Source organism: Amblyomma maculatum, chromosome 11 (assembly GCF_055883805.1).
Source record: "Amblyomma maculatum isolate TAMU_Amacu chromosome 11, ASM5588380v1, whole genome shotgun sequence".
Classification (NCBI taxonomy): domain Eukaryota; kingdom Metazoa; phylum Arthropoda; class Arachnida; order Ixodida; family Ixodidae; genus Amblyomma; species Amblyomma maculatum.
The window spans coordinates 18,631,848-18,648,246 of NC_139354.1; the positions used below are offsets into that span (position 1 = coordinate 18,631,848).

The 16,399-nt window shown below is 44.3% G+C and overlaps 1 protein-coding gene across 6 annotated transcripts; it reads right to left on the reverse strand.

Annotated features, from left to right (window-relative positions):
* Positions 1-2,614: 2,614 nt before the first annotated feature.
* Positions 2,615-15,953, reverse strand: LOC146172967 (uncharacterized). 6 transcript variants are annotated; one of them, XM_084584615.1, is made up of 6 exons: positions 15,594-15,953; positions 14,680-14,843; positions 9,140-9,216; positions 5,804-7,111; positions 5,640-5,696; positions 2,615-5,342 (listed from the first exon to the last, which is right to left on the reverse strand). In XM_084584615.1, the coding sequence occupies exons 3-6, from the start codon at positions 9,168-9,170 to the stop codon at positions 4,735-4,737; spliced, it is 2,004 nt and encodes a 667-aa protein (XP_084440741.1). In that variant the 5' UTR covers positions 9,171-9,216; positions 14,680-14,843; positions 15,594-15,953; the 3' UTR covers positions 2,615-4,734. The 6 variants fall into 6 exon arrangements, with proteins under 6 accessions (XP_084440741.1, XP_084440739.1, XP_084440738.1 ...); XM_084584613.1 differs by lacking the exon at positions 9,140-9,216 and having other exon boundaries at positions 5,636-5,692; XM_084584612.1 differs by lacking the exon at positions 9,140-9,216.
* Between the last annotated feature and the right edge of the window lie 446 nt (positions 15,954-16,399).

Genomic DNA, 16,399 nt, shown 5'->3' on the forward strand with positions numbered 1-16,399 from the left:
CTTGTATCCCCCGATTCTGTGGGCACATAGTTGTGCACAATTTACCTAGTAAATAACTATACCCACGAAACAAAGATGTGTTAACAGTACACGCTTTGTTATGTGTATATTTCATCTTCAAGCTGGCCCGTACTGCTGATGAGACATACTAATTTGTTATTTTTGGAGTTGTATGTTTCATTTTGTTCTACGGCCTTCTGTCCCATTTACTGCACCATGTTGCTGCTTGATCATGCCCAAGAGCTGACATTAAACTGCTGCTGCTTCTCCGACGCTCCATTCTGCCTTTGTGTTCTTCGTGGTGTGCAAGCACTGCGGTGCATTTGTAACTCATCAGGCCAGTGCATGCTTGAAGAATGAATGTGGATGTAACTAGTGGTGTAAAGCAGCATGCTTTTTCATCACTCGCACAGAAAGGCAAGGCCAACGACGACGGAGACTAAAGGATGCTTGGCCAAGTCGGCTAAGAAATGACCCTGTTCAACACCAAGAGTTGCCTTAAATTGGCTGTCATATGTTCTGATAAACTAAATTTCCACACAGTTACGGGGTCAATTTTTTGCTGACTTGGCCGAGCATCGTTGAGTCTTCGTCGTCGTTGGCCTTGTCTTTAGTGTCTACGAGAAAAAAAAATCGAAATCCGCGCCAAGCATGTGTCACAGTGACGTCATGCTTTTTTTTTATTAGCACTAGTATTTAGAATCATTCGCAGAGGGCGTAGCGGTAAAAAGAAACTCGTGCCTCACTCAGTTGGTCCTCATGGGGTCTGTGGAAGTTTCGCTACCATGGGATGCACTGTACTGAGCCTTGTATTGAGCCATGGGTATTAGCTCTATGCTGTACCCAAGGGGGTTATATAGCTGTACCGAATGAGAATGAGTGGATAGATAACTGAACTGAACCTTTTTGAACCAATGATCATGATGATAATGTGGCCACCCCTTTCTGACCTATAAAGGAACAAAGACGCAATAAATTGGCGGTCTCTTGCATGCTACGTCTAGATTATTCCACTGGAGGAATGCATGAGTGCTGACCGATGTTCTGTTGCCATAAACAAAGTATAGTTTTTGAGGAAACTTGCTTTCAATCACGCGTGTGCTCTATGCTGGCACGTAGGAAAGCCAGGACAGAGAGTAATGTAGTAGCTTAAGACACATAATTCATGCTGTTTACATCGGCGTGTCGGCCAAAGATGTAATCGATGCAACATGTATACGCACATATGCATGCATGTACAGGCGTTGGGGAAAGCTACCCGTTGTGTCCGTTGACCCTCACGCTGCTTATTATGGAGGCAAAACGGAGAGGCGTTCGTGTACTGTGCGATGTCAGTGCACGTTGAAGAGCCCCGCTGCCCTCGGCCAGAGCAACTCTTTCAATTGTTCGGCTTTCATATTTGCCACTGGTGAGCCGGACCTATCCTCCCTTCCGCAGTGGTAGTAGTAATGCTCTCTTCCACTACGACGCGATTCAGGTGTCCACGGAGAAATGTGATCCACTTAGTTTACCTAGGTCACATGTAAATTGTATACAGGTAAGAAATTGATTTGTACAGGAAAGTGTGACACCTGAACCGCTTCGTAAGGGGAAGGTGAGAGTGAATGTGGAAAGCCAGAAAGAGGAGCTGTAGTAGAGGTCAGCGGAGTTATTTCCTGTGGGGTGCGGTCTACATGTGCCATCTGAGGCAACTGTTCATCGGGACAGATTAAGAAACTGGTTTCGTTGTTTTGAGTTAGTCAAAGCATTGGACCTGATGAGCATCTGAGATGGAACTGGAATATCTCGTTAAATCAGGAGTATCGCTGAATCATGTTTTGACTGTACCAGTCTATGCTCAGTCACCATAACAGTCCTCTGTTACTGGCTACCACCGGCTCCGTTCCAGCCACAGCAGCTGAATTTCGATACTGGCGGATAGCAAGGCACCTGTGTACTGCGATGTCAGCACATGTTAAGGAGCCCCGGTGGCCACAATTATCCAGAGACCTCCACAATGGTATCCATCATTGTATCAGTGACTCCTTATGAAACAAATAAACATGATGCATTCAGTGATGCCTTCTGTCAGCTCACTGTGGCTATCCAACAGCCTGTACACCATCATCCATTCACAATAACCCACAACACATGTTAACTGACAACCACTCATTTCCACTTGCACTCAAAACCATTTACTCCCAATCATGACCACTCACGCACTCACAAATGTGTGTGAGTGTATATGAGTGCACTCATAAGTGTGCCAACCTATCCATGTATAGGGCTTCTTGCCTGTGTGGGTGCATACATGCTTTTTTTGGCTGTCACTCTTGTGAAGCACATGCCACAATAACTGCCATTGTATCGTTTTTCACCCCATGTGAATGCGGAGGCTTTCAGCCAGGATGCGCTTCAGTGCAAACCCTTTGTATAACAGCTGCAAAAGAGGCAATCCTAGCACTTCTGCTGAATGGAAAGTTTTCAATCCCCAGAATGCTAAGAAACATTTTTAATTGTCCTTGCATCAATCAGTAACCTAATCTTGTGTTCCCACTAGTAAATGCAATTAGGTCGAGTGCCACAGAGTGATACAGATCCACTAGCACAAGTGACAAAAAAGCAACAGCACAAATTAACCATCACAAAAAATAATTTACTGAACACCATTGGCTTTCAGGTGACATCTTCAACAGCTCCGATGACACCTGAGAACGCAATATAAATGCCTAAATATGTACAATACAGCTCAAACTGTTTACAACTCTTGTGCTCTCCCAACATTATGTTCAAACGCATAAAAACAACTATATACAATGTGCTTTATACATGAGATAAGATGGCAATGGGTATAAACATGGCGAGCATGCTGAAGATATGAATTTCCCTTTCTTTACACAAGGTAGACAATCATCAAATATATGCTATATGGCAAAGAAATGACATAATTAAGAAAAGAATAACGTTCCAGGTTCCACTTACTATGAAAAAAACAACATAAAATAGGTCGGCACAAACATACAATAAATATTGTGGTTTCTGTCTAGATACTAAAGAAAGTAGTGTTACGCCTTAGATGAATGGGCAACATAAATTTTGTGAGATCCAACTAGGTTACTTCATCTCCGCCAACAGTACCTGTCCTACTAAGATTTCTCACATATACACATGACTCCATCTTCAAAGATCTTCCAGTAATATTATGTGCTGAAACTGCTTCAAAGTATGACAAGCTACTAAACTATTTAATGCAGATAACACCCGTACAGAGTGAGTGATATGTTTCAGTAAGCAGTGCATAATAAATATAAAATTGGCAGGAATTCTCTCTGTTAAACCTATTATAGTGAGAAAGCACTGGCTTTTTGTCGTCTTACTTGTTTTAATGTGATGCTATTTTAACAGAATACTTATTTGATATTTTTAATATTTCCACAAGACACTGAATGAACTGGTTAATCAGTGTCTTTCCTGTCATGCTGTCCCATGACATTACAATTATTTTTACCATATGATGTAAAAAAGAAGTTTTCTTCTGTCACTATGGGCATGGCACACTGCAGTTCCAGCTGCCATCACATGGCATCACATCGCGGAAGTTTAATCATGACCTCCGCGATGAACTCCAATGCAGCAGTGTGCTTGATTGCGGAGGCTAGAGATTTAACCGTACTTGTAGCGCCATTTGAGAGTTGCTTGTCAAACTGTGGATGTTTAACCATTGTAGTGACACATGTGACTTGTAGAGGTTGCCTAGAACGGCGACCACAGCCGCATTTATGGCAGGAAAGCTGGAAGAGTGATGCGACAGCGTCTGGCTGAGCCGTAAGTTCCAGAGCATTCTGAAGTCCTATGCCAGCGTTGCCTCTTCTTTGGCATGCGGCCAGTGCTGGCCAAGCACATCGATACTCACTATTTAAACCTGGTTATCAGTGAAAACATCTGCCACAGTGGCTCAGTGGTTAACACGCTCGGCAACTGAACCTGAGTACCCAGATTTGAACCTGACCGGTTCCAGTCCACTCTAATGAATTTTTTTTATTTTGGTGTGAAAATACTGCAAGAGGCAATGGTCAGTCATTGTTCAGTGAGGTTTCATCACTTGAAAACCCCTTTGCAGAGACTCGCATGTTGCAGCCATTTACTGAACTTATCTGAACTATCCCCCCAAGGCCCAGTGTTTGAGATGACACAAACAAGATCGAACAAGATTCTTGGTCAGTGGTAGCGAGCTGATGAGTGATTTCACACTAAAACAGAAGTAGGCATTTCAATACAACACTCTCTAGGCCAAACTGTACACTTAGCAGAGCAAATGCTGGAAATCCGGAATCTTCCATTTTCACAGGTTCGAATTTTTGTGCCCCAAACGACATCAGTGCCACTGACTTGGTGTTGTCGTCAAAACAAAGGAACAAAACAAAAATCATGACCAGGCAAGAAATGCACTTTCACAGAATTAAAATGCTCACAAACCCAGAAAGCTTATCTCTGTATTGTTCACCTGATGACCTGCAAATTCTGATTCCAGTGTGCTATTATAGATCTGTGGTCATGAAAAAAAATCTAAAAATATCTCTAACAAAATTATTTACACCTCGTTCAGAGCGGAGAACCACATTAGTACCAACAGCTATTTCTCCAAGGAAGAAGTCTATCACAGGATGATTTCACTTACTCTTGCCTCTGATGTGCCAAATAGCCTGGCAATCACTTTGGAACATACACACATTCTGAACAACTATAAACAGCTTCTCACTCGTCAAAAGTTCCCTCTCTTCTTCTGCTCCTGTGAGCCAGTCTTGTTGCCATCCCTCTGGGTCGTCTGCTGCACCTTGCTAAGAACTCTCCAGCAGAAGGCCTCAAAGTAAGCTTTGCACTTGAATCCCATTGAGTATTAGAAATGTTAGGGCGGATGACGTCAACAGAATTAAAGCGGCACTCGTTAAAAGTTCTCTCTCTTCTGCTCCTGTGAGCCAGTCTTGATGCCGTCCCACTGGGTCTGCTGCACCTTGCAAAGAACGTTTCAGCAGAAGGCCTCAAAGTAGGCCTTGCACTTGAATACCATTGAGTATTTGAAATGTTTGGGCAGATGACGTCAACAGAACCGAGGCTAGACTCCAGTATTTTGCACCGGGCCTCTAACTCCCGTATTCTCCTCCTTAAGGCAATGTTTTCTGCCAGGAGGCTTCTGGGATCGCATGTGTTGTCACTGTCCTGCTCCCTAGAAGTTACTGCTGTAGCCTCAGGCAGTAGCTTGGCAATTGATTTGTGCAGTTTTGAGGCAGGTAACGAATTAGGCACTGGCGGAAAGGCTGGTACAGGTGACGAGGCCAATACAGGCGCTGGGTCCGGCACAGGCGCTGTAACGTGTTAGGCAAAAGTCAGAAGAGCACAACCACTCGTTCAGTGGTAGAGTCAGAAACACAATGGAAGAACAAAGGGGCAAATACCCCTACAAAGAGGCCCTCTAGCTAAAGGTGCCGACATACTGTTATGATACTGTAGTCAATCGTCTTTATTCTGGCTAGTAAGCGCAAGGCAAATGGCCGAAACTTCGCGAGAACAGTCAGTGCTAGAGGCTGAAGGGCCTCCCTTGAGGAGTGTTTGCTGCTTTGTTCCCAGGCTGTACCTGAATGTACTCAGAACTATGTACTTGCATGTGTTAGAAGAACTGGCTCTCCAGGTCTCGTCGGTATCCACGCTGTCTTGGCTACCTTCATAGATGAAGGAAAAAATATAGATGTGCACATCTAACTTCATTCCTCAACCATTCTGCTGTACTATTTTTCTAGGCATTAGCGTGGCAAAATCAAGCACTCACCGCTTGAAAAACTTTCATGTGCAGTGCCAGGATCACTGGCCATTTCTCGTTCATCCAGCTCCGAAACGGCGTCCAGCTCCAGCTCCGGAACGGCGTCCAGCTCCGGAACGGCGTCCAGCTCCGGAACGGCGTCCAGCTCCGGAACGGCGTCCAGCTCCGGAACGGCGTCCAGCTCCGAAACGGCGTCCAGCTCCGAAACGGCGTCCAGATCCGAAACGGCGTCCAGATCCGAAACGGCGTCCAGATCCGAAACGGCGTCCAGATCCGAAACGGCGTCCAGCTCCGGAACGGCGTCCAGCTCCGAAACGGCGTCCAGCTCCGAAACGGCGTCCAGCTCCGAAACGGCGTCCAGCTCCGAAACGGCGTCCAGCTCCGAAACGGCGTCCAGCTCCGAAACGGCGTCCAGCTCCGAAACGGCGTCCAGATCCGAAACGGCGTCCAGCTCCGAAACGGCGTCCAGCTCCGAAACGGCGTCCAGCTCCGAAACGGCGTCCAGCTCCGAAACGGCGTCCAGCTCCGAAACGGCGTCCAGCTCCGAAACGGCGTCCAGCTCCGAAACGGCATCCAGCTCAGGTATGACGTCCAGCTCAGGTATGGCGTCCAGCTCAGGTAGGGTGTCCAGCTCAGGTAGGGTGTCCAGCTCAGGTAAGGTGTCTAGCTCAGGTAGGGTGTCTAGCTCAGGTAGGGTGTCCAGCTCAGGTAGGGTGTCCAGCTCCGGTAGGGTGTCCAGCTCAGGTAGGGTGTCCAGCTCAGGTATGGTGTCCAGCTCAGGTATGGCACCCAGCTCAGGTATGGTGTCCAGCTCATGTACGGCATCTGGCTCAGGTACGACGTTCAGCTCAGGTACGGCGTCTCGATCCGAAACGGTGTCCCACTCCGAAACGGCGTCCCGCTCCGAAACGGCGTCCCGCTCCGAAACGATGTCCTGCTCCGAAACGCCGTCCCGCTCCAAAACGGCGTCCCGTTCTAAAACGGCGTCCCGCTCCGAAACGGCATCCTGCTTCGAAACGGCATCCTTTTCTGAAACTGCTTCCAGCTTCAAAGCGGCGTCCAGCTCCAAAGCTGCTTCCAGCTTCGAAGCAGCGTCCAGCTTCGAAGCGGCGTCCAGCTCCGAAGCGGCATCCAGCTCCGAAGCGGCATCCAGCTCCGAAGCGGCGTCCAGCTCCGAGGCGGCTTCCAGCTCCGAGGCGGCTTCCAGCTTTGAGGCGGCTTCCAGCTCCGAAGCGGCTTCCAGCTGCGAAGTGGCTTGCATCTTCGAAGCAACATCCAGCTCCAACGTGGATTCCAGTTTCGAAACATCTTCTAGCTCTGGAACAGCAAAGTGGACAGCAAGCAAGTTATAACAAGAAGCGTAAATTAGGCACCTATGCCATTGTAAGCAGTGCTAACCATAGCAACTGCATTACAAAACAAGAGTAATGTGCCATGGCCAAAATATTAAATTTTGGCTAGCACCATAGCGAAATGCACCTATTTCACAAGATGGGGGTCCTGTGGCATCTGTAGCCATCCCTTCTTTACCAAAAAAAACTGCCACCGATTATAGTGGTGCACATATGCATTCTGCAGAAACCTTAACTTGCTCCTTATACAACCTTCAGAGAATAAATACCAGTTCCTGAGGGTACAAATGTGATGACTACCACCACAATAATTTCAGGACCAGCCTAACACTAACATCGACAAAAAATGCATGCTACGACTCTCAAAGCAAATCCTTATCTTAATTAGGACATTACTGAATAGAACAAGAAATGCATGATATGGCTCTCAAAGCAAATGTTTGTCTTAATTGGGACATTAATGCATCGAATAAACTTTTGAACAGTTAAAGTAGAAACACAGGCTGGTTGGTTCTGATAAGACGAATGCATATTTTTTTCAGTGAAAAAAAAAAGTATGGAACCTGGAAACATGCACACGCAGACAAACACTAATATGAGCCACTTGCTTGATTGCATTGAAACTTGCAAGAGTAGTTCATATCAATTAACTACTCTTTTTGGTCACTTTATGGGGTATAATGTTCCAAAGCGACTCAGGTCATGAGAGACACTAATTACTCTTCTGTCGAATTTTATTGATCATTGGAGCTCTGAAAACAAAATGGGGTGGTTTTCAATCTTCAGGTCCATTTTCCTCATTTTCCGTTCCTTTCAGTAAACGCTCACCTTGTGAAACATACCATTCTAATATAACTTGATAATTTTAGTACTGCAGCAGGCTTCCTGAAGCGACATTTTATGAGGTACGCAATAGGATGCTTATTTTGCCTATTTGTGCTTTTTCATGCTAAAATAAATGTTAAAAATACTGGTGAAAATAAAAATCAGTGTCAGTCTTCGGTACATGACAGACTTTTTACAGAAACTCAACATTGTGCTTACTGTAAATTATTAGACCACATAACACAAGATAACGAGATATTTTCCTTTTCCAGGCAACGGTTTTCATAAATAAGCCTGGTCATCCTTTCCATACAGATTTAATGCTCACACAAATTCTAGCATCTTTTAAAAACTTACAAGTACAGACTGGATCAGTAAGGGCATTTTCACTTGAAAGCAATGCTGCATGAAAAGGAATGTTTCCATCGTAAAACAAAACATATTTGTCCCTCTGTGTTTTAACTGGTCTGAATGGCAGTAAAAAGTGGTTGTTTTACCCATCACCACACAAATGGCATAGCGGTTTGTCCTGTTTTATTAGTGTGGAGTTTTGTGTGAGGTGTGTGTGTGTGTGTATTATGCAGAAACAGATAAAGTCACTTTGAATGTAGCTTATTATGCATTTGCATCATCACTCCATTTAGTCTGCCATTTCTCTCTAAGCCTGTTCTACTAATTTCACGCAGTCTCAGTCATTTTTCTTTACTTTCTTCATTTCCTTGTGCCAGGCTTGTGCTGTAAATGGATATGCTCTTATACTGCCACTAACTGAATTTTGTTAGTCTTACAAAATTTTACTCTCTCTCTCATGTTGTGGCTTATATTGTGCATAATTATTATTCTATGATTATTCTCTCTCTATTATTCTGCAATGTTCTGTTCTTTGTTCCTGACACTATGCACTCCAAACCCACTCCTGCAATAGCCCAATAAGGCTGCAGCATGTTCAAATAAATAAATAAATAGTCACTTATTAATGGTGCAACTGCAATTCCAGGATGAAGAGCTGTTGGTCGGCTTCCCTACAGCACAGACAGTGTGCAGTGAAAAGAGATTCCCCATTTTCCTTGCACTAGGATACTATAGATGAGAATCACTTCTGGAGCCATCTGTAGAAGTCTATGTAATCTGTGTATTTTTCTTTACATGGAATTCCGGGAATACTAACCTTGAATTCCTGCACTGGGTTTGTGTGGCATCTGTTTCTCATGGGAGTGACTTGTGAAGTCACACACTGCAGGAAAGCTGCAACATGATGGAAGCATATCTGGTCTTGAGGCAATATCAGGAAGGGCATTTAGTATTCTTAATTCTTGGCATTTATCCTCGAAGCAGTGTTGAAAAGGAACTGATCTACTGTGGTTTTTTTATTGAAGTGTTTTGGAGGTGCACTTGGTAAATGTGGGTAACACAGATGTTTTCACAGAGATCACATTTTCAGAAAATATGATTGAAAAAACAGAACATATGGTTGCCCTGTCCTTGAGGGAGTATTCACTTCTTTGTATATATAATTTATTTCTAGAGGTTCGATACACATCAGATGAGAGATGCAAACTAATGTTTTATACTGAATCTAGTTGTTTTAGGTATGATGGTGTTGAAGATCCACATACCATGCACCCATAATTTAGCCAAAAGTGCACAACGGCGCAATAAATGTGTAAAAGGTCCATTCCAGCGGATCCCCAGCATTCACATGAGAGAGCTTTCAGCGTGTTAAGAGATTTGGAAGCTTTCTTTTTAAAAGTATTTATGAGAGACAGTGACTCTTTCTCCATTTGGTCAAAAGCTGTGAATAGAAATTTATCTCTCATAGTATTCAGGGTAGCACAGTTTCATTCAGATGACAGAGAGATGACAAACGATTAGACAGACGCACTGACTGCATGTTGCCATTCTTATTAGATAAAGTTGTTAACCAAGGTATCGACTTGACAGCTGTTACCTGAAGGCAAATGTGCAAATTTTCGTGTTCAACTGCTGACGGCCTCTATTTTCTATGCTTATTTATCCATGACGTAATATGCTTGGCGGCGACTTTTCTCTCTTTTACCTTCTGTTTATCAATATGTGCGATCCGTGCTTACTTGTAACTCTGACATACACATTGAAAGAAAAATTGACCCTTTCTTGTTAATTCACTTTGTACGCTGCTGCCTTGTACAGGCCCCAGGTAGTCTCAAGCTGTTTCTCATCAGTTTTTTCGTCTGCGGACCCCCAAGGATACGTTGGAAAATAAATGATGATGATGATTTAAATGCAGGGTTGGTTTGCTCTGCAAGCCTCTTTGAGTGCGAAAAGACCAGCTACCTGTTCCTGTGCCGAAAACTTATTCGTTCCTGCCTGCCCGAGCTGCTAGTTTGTTCAATGTCAGCCGTATCTGTCTCTCACATGTTGAAATGCTAAAGAGGTGCCTGCAATTTGAAGATCATCAACGTAGACTTAGTACATAATGGACTTTAGAACTATTTTTGTTGTGAAATTTGCTTTTGCTATGACAAGAATAGTGCTTAAAGTACACCCCTAAGGCACACTATTCTCTTGAATGAAGTTCTTCGAGAGGGATGAACAAAGGCGGACATGAAATGAATGGTCAAACAAGTACTCTTTCAGAAGTTTAGCGTCCTATCACGCATGCCTAGTTCTGCTAAAAATCCCAAACCTCCAGATGTTGTAAGTTTTCTCCACACCAAAAAAAAGACTGCCAGACGCTGTTGTTTATAAATTTTACTTAGATAGTGTTTTCTAGCCAGACGAGATGGTCAATTATAACTCATACCTTTTAAAACTGCAATGCTGGACCCCCCATCATGGGATTCGAGAGTAAATATTATTTAAATAATGAGTACACCTTTAAAGGTTCTGGTGAGACTTGTGAATGCTATTGGCCTATTATTACTAGGGGAGGTTGGTGGTTTTCCGGGTTTCAGAGATAGCACAACTACGGCCTTCTTTAAAGCCTCTAAAATTTTTCCTTCCACAAATATTTTATTAAAGAATCTTAAAAGTGCCAGCAAGCTCATAAAATGCGCTAGCATCTAATAATGAATTTCACCAGGGCCGAGTGCAGTCTGTTCACTAATAGACAAAACTCCATGAAGTTCTTGAAGCGTAATTAGCCTATAATGCTTGTTGGCACTGCCACTTGTGGGAAGGGGTTGTTTGAAGTGGTGTTTTTGCACTTCAAAAATGAGTGTGTAGTGCAAGGAAGTAGAAAGTTCCGAGATATGTCCCCCTAATATATCCACCTGGTCTTCAGTACTTGTGTACCAGGGGCTGCAAGGAAAGGAGCTGTGAGTAGACAGACGCTGTTTCAACTTGGCCCCACATTTTTTTTTTTTTTTTTTATGTGCCTGAAGTGTTTATGGCTGATATAAAGCTTTGCCAGGAAGCCTTCTGAACACTGCAAAATGTGCTATGCTTGGGCTAGAGCCTTTTAAAATTCACGAGGTTCTCCGGCGTAGGGTATCTACAAAAACTTCCTCATGTTTTATTTTGTTTCTCTGTTGCCTGTCTACATTCTTACGTACATCAAATTTTTATTATTCTGTCGTACTACTCCCAAGAATTAAGGATTGACTAGGCATGTCGCACAAATAATGCACATCGCCAATATTTCATTAAACTCATCGACACTGAGATCATCTCTGAAGACTTCTTCCACACTAGCTTTTTCTTGAAAAAATGGCCAGTCAGCTAAGCGCAGCATCCAATGGTGTGGTTTGGTTGGGATGGCTTCCAGTGAACATGATGAGCTTAGTATGGGTAGCAGACAGGCCTCTGAGTAAGCTGGATAATTTTCCTCACAGTTTATATAAAAGTACAACTCAACTTCTTGAAGTTCAAAAGGGGCAATTTTGGCCTATCCAAGTTGGCCCCAGAAACATTCGGAGCCATGGCCGCACCTTTGGCCTTTGCACCACCGACGTGGATTTGGGTTGTGGCGTCCTAATTTCGAGTGTTGCGTAAACCACTTTCACAGAAACAGGAATTATACTCATTGCAAAAGTGAGGACTGTGTGCTTTGTTTTAATTTCCTTGTTGTGTAATCCGATTTTTATTCTACAGACATTTGTGACATTCTGTTCCCTTATAGTCCCTCTAATAGTTCCTTTTCAGCCAGGTGCTTCAATTCAAATCTGATATTACTCTACAAACCTATTCAAATGTTTGTGCGGGCTGATTGAAATTGAGATGTCTGCAAAAGATAGGACTGCTGCCTGTTTTTTGCCCTGACAATTGTAGGACTTCTAGAAGATCACTATACGCTAGCTTTTCGATTTTGTAGCCCTGATTTATGGCGTCAGAGCTTTTGTGGCAATGAACGGCGAGACTAGTAATTCAGTTTTCTCTGCCCGTTCAGAGTGTATCATCTGGAAGCACGAGAAGCCGTTCAGATTTTTGGTGCACAGTTTTGCTGTCCTCTCAGTGCACCTTGTTTTCGTGGGAGGGTGATCAGATGCAAGATAAGAAGCAGCTATGGAGTGTATTTATTTTTCAGTTATGGTGCCATCCACCAACCTTGCAGCTCAAAAAAGGGACAGAACAGGAAGTAAAAGAAAGCCCAACCCATGCCAGCAGTACCCCCTAACAACCACCAAATATGGGGCACCTCAGGGTAGTTAAACCACACAAGCCTAATGGTTTGATTTGGTACCAACCAACGTACCAAGGTGATGCACGCTATAGAGACACCGTAGTGAAGGGCTCCGAAATTTTCGAACACCTGGGGTTCTTTAATGTGCACTGACATCGCACAGCACACAGGCGCCTGGTTTTTTGCCTCCACCGAAAAGCAGCCGCCGAGGCTGGGATTCGATCCCGCATTCTTGGGAACAGTAGTCTAGCGCCATAACCACTGTGCCACCCTGGCGGGGCACTAGGCTAATGCTCACCGTTACGAAGAACAGAAAAAGTCCAAGAAATAACGAAGAGGATGGAATGTTATGAGAAAGATTGATTTGGTTTATGAGGTTTATTGTCCCAAAGCAACTCAGGCTATGAGAGATGCCATAGTGGAGGGCTCCGAACATTTCAATGACATCGCACAGCACACAGGCACCTTGCTTTTTACCCCCATCGAAAACCAGTCGCTGCTGCCGGGATTCGATCCTGCATCCATGGGTATAGCAGTCGAGCTCTCTAACCACTGCATCACCAGAGCGGTGTGTTATGAGAAAGAAGATTCGCTCCCGGTCAAACCAGATACCACACACATGAACGAAGCGGTCAAAGTAGTGTTGCCTCTGCCAAAGGGATTTAGTCCTCTAACGAACTTGGACCAGCCAAGCTCATCATAGGCCGACTGTCACTTTTGGCGCATGATGAGTCCAGCTCATCAACAACATCCTGGCACTCTGATTGCAGTTTAAGACAAGTAGGGCTTGACCAAAGCCTTCTTCTAGATTGCCAAGAGATGCCTGGCAATACGAGCAAGGAAAGGCCAACTGTGTTTGCTTGAACGCAAAAACTTGTCACTACACGAACAAACATGGTGGAGCGCAAAAATCGCAATGCAACCAACTCAAGTGATAATGAACGACAATTTGTTTTCTTCCTTAAGTGATGGCAATGATAGTGAGGACCTTGATTGCAGTGAAACAGAAGATGAAGAGGGCACAGTCACTAGCAGACATCGTTGCTGCAAAACTGATTCCAAGAACTCTCCTCCTGTACCTCCCATGTTCATGTTCAAAAGATAGCCTGGGTTCACTATTGGTGCCAGACCTACACGAGAACCATTGGACATGCTTAGTGCGACAAACATTTCATGACATTTACAGCTATTAAAAAGTTTTGTTAGCTATTTTTGAATGCTTTGTTACCTTGAAACAGCTGCACTTCTGCATAATGCAAATATGCTTAACAAAGATTGCTATATAGAACAATGCATTTTTTATGGCGCTTTTTATGCTTTATACGCAACCAAATTATACTATTTACTTAACGCCCATTTTGGTGCCATTTCCTGAAAAATAAAGGTGTTACCATTAAGGGGTTCCCGAGATCCAGGCACTCGGCATCAGCTAACCACCAGGATACCCCTTTTCACATACATGGCGATGCCACGCATGATGAAATGTGAGCACTCTGGGTCTATGATGCCGCACATTGAGGTGCCCCTCTAGGCAAACCAGACACATGAGCTTTCTCATACATGCTGAGTGTAACTGCATTTTTGAAATGGTAAACATTTATGTTGCTATTAACCGCTAGCCACAAATAAATTTCAACGAGGAGCCTAACTGTATTAGTTAAAAAGTTAACTATCGCAAATTAGTAAACCAACTTGGTAGTTATCATGGCTCACCTGCTTTCTTATCTATGCCAACATTTTCAGGTGGGCACATACTGCAGAAGCCATCTTTCTGCCTCAAGAAAGGTTCGTTTAAAAATGTGTTGCAGGCTTCCCTGAAACACTCAGTGTATATTAATATATTTTGGATAAAAACACAAATTGTAAGTAGCACCTTGTCCGAGCCTTCTTCATGTAAACGTACATGTAGTAGTAGTTATTCGTAGATACTCGGTGTTAGCAATCACAGCCACAGGAACTCATAAACAGAGCACTAGCTCATCCTCTAATACTGCTGAGCTTGAAGAGCTCGTGCTGCAATTATGTCTGTCCATCACTTCTGAAAAAAGATAAAGCGTTCTTTTTCGTACAACACACTGTACACCCTGCACCAAGGGTCCTCGACATACCTTTACCGGTGAAGCGAGTCGGCACTGCGCTACGGATAAGCCAGCCTGGCCGTAAGAAGGCTGCTTTCTCGAAGTGCAGCGAGCAGATTAACATGCGCCGAAGCTGCTGAGCAGTTTTCCCGTCCAGACTCGGGTTTCGGGCGAACTCGAACCAAGCCCAACGCCTGCAAACACAGCATGTTCGTGCTATAAATGGGCAACAGTGTTATCACGAAGGGCATTGCCATCTCGAACCTACCGCTCTAGTGAGAGCGAGCAGGCGAACAGCGACACAGCTGTCAGCAAAATGGCGAAAAAAAATAATGCCTATGCCTGTAACTGCTATTTATACCAGGGCACCACAAGGGATGACAAGATTCAGCAAGGCATCCCTACATGTTTGAGCAGCGTCGATTGGCGTGCAGATGATTCCGCCAGAATTTCTTGCACGCCAATCGACGTTGCCTGACCAGGTAGACATCTGAAACTGCATTGCTGGCCAAGGAAGCTGATGTAGATCGCGAATACACCAGGCCACCAACACGGGCCTATTTAAAATTCCCGGCAACTTCACCTATTCGAACTGCCCGCAACCTTAAGTTAACACAAGACAAATGCCGCTCACAATCTTGCATTCCGTCCGTAATCAATGCTAAACATTCAGCTGACGATGCGACCAGACGCAGTGTTTACGGCAGCACTTGCACTGGGTCCCTTGAAAATTATGTGGAACTCAGTGCATTCCTAATGCATTCCAACTTGAAGAAAAACAAGACAATTTTTTTTTTTTTTTTTTTTTTTTTTTTTTTTTTTTTTTTTTTTTTCTCACTCACTGGAGAGCCAGTCAGCAAGGCAGATCACTTCGACAACGGTCCGTCAAATGTGCGTAACACGAACATAAGCAAAGATTCTGGCTTTAGCGAACGCAACCTTACCTTTCAGCCTCCATTGGAAAACGATGTAACGAGACACCTTTCGTAAGGTCGTTGCTGAGGCACCCATTCACAGAGCACCGCTTCGTATAATGCTTTGGTGTCATATCTCAAGAGGCGCAAAGCAGACGCACGAGCATGCGTCTGAGCTGTGTGGTGGTTAATCTGAGCGTCCGGGAAGACCCGCCCGGTGCAACAAAAGGAGAGCGCAGCACAATGCAAAAACTACGAAGCCAGCATCGGTCGAAATGGATGGAAACCGCAGTTTGCGGTTGCCACAACTGCCTTTTCAATTTATTGCACATGAACACAGTCTTCAACCAGTGCGGCACCATGACGGCACAATCTGCCACCCTAGGTCTGCCTAATTTGAAAAGAAAGTGAAAAAAGGCAACCTAGCAGAGGGCGCTAAAAACAAGTTGCCGTTAGCTGTAAAAAAATTTCTAAATTTTTTTCAGTGACTCTAGTTGCCGTTAGTTGACGTGATATTCCTACAAAGAGCGTGCATTTTGTTTCTAATAAAACAGCACAGTTCTCACTTCCTAATCTGTTCATTCTGGAAACCTAGAACAGAGGACAGTGCACAAGGCCACGGCGCGCTCTCCAATCTCTTTCTCTATGGCGCTCTCTCCCTCGAGACCGGCCGTGACAAGGCTAACAAGTATGAGGCATAAGAGACAAGAGGAGGCAGTGGCAGTGGTCGATGCCACAGAGTTTGCAAATATTACCCTCCTGTATTTTTTGACCGGTTTGTAATTCCTTTTACTACTTACGTGACGCCAGAGACGCACGTAGTACTAAACACGAGG

Coding starts and splice junctions, on each gene's coding strand:
- LOC146172967 (XM_084584613.1), bottom strand. CDS start 15,697: ATGACACCAAAGCATTATACGAAGCGGTGCTCTGTGAATGGGTGCCTC. Junction 14,844..15,593: donor TTTCCAATGGAGGCTGAAAG/GTAAGGTTGCGT, acceptor CTGTGTTTGCAG/GCGTTGGGCTTGGTTCGAGT. Junction 7,112..14,679: donor GACTCGCTTCACCGGTAAAG/GTATGTCGAGGA, acceptor TTGCTGTTCCAG/AGCTAGAAGATGTTTCGAAA.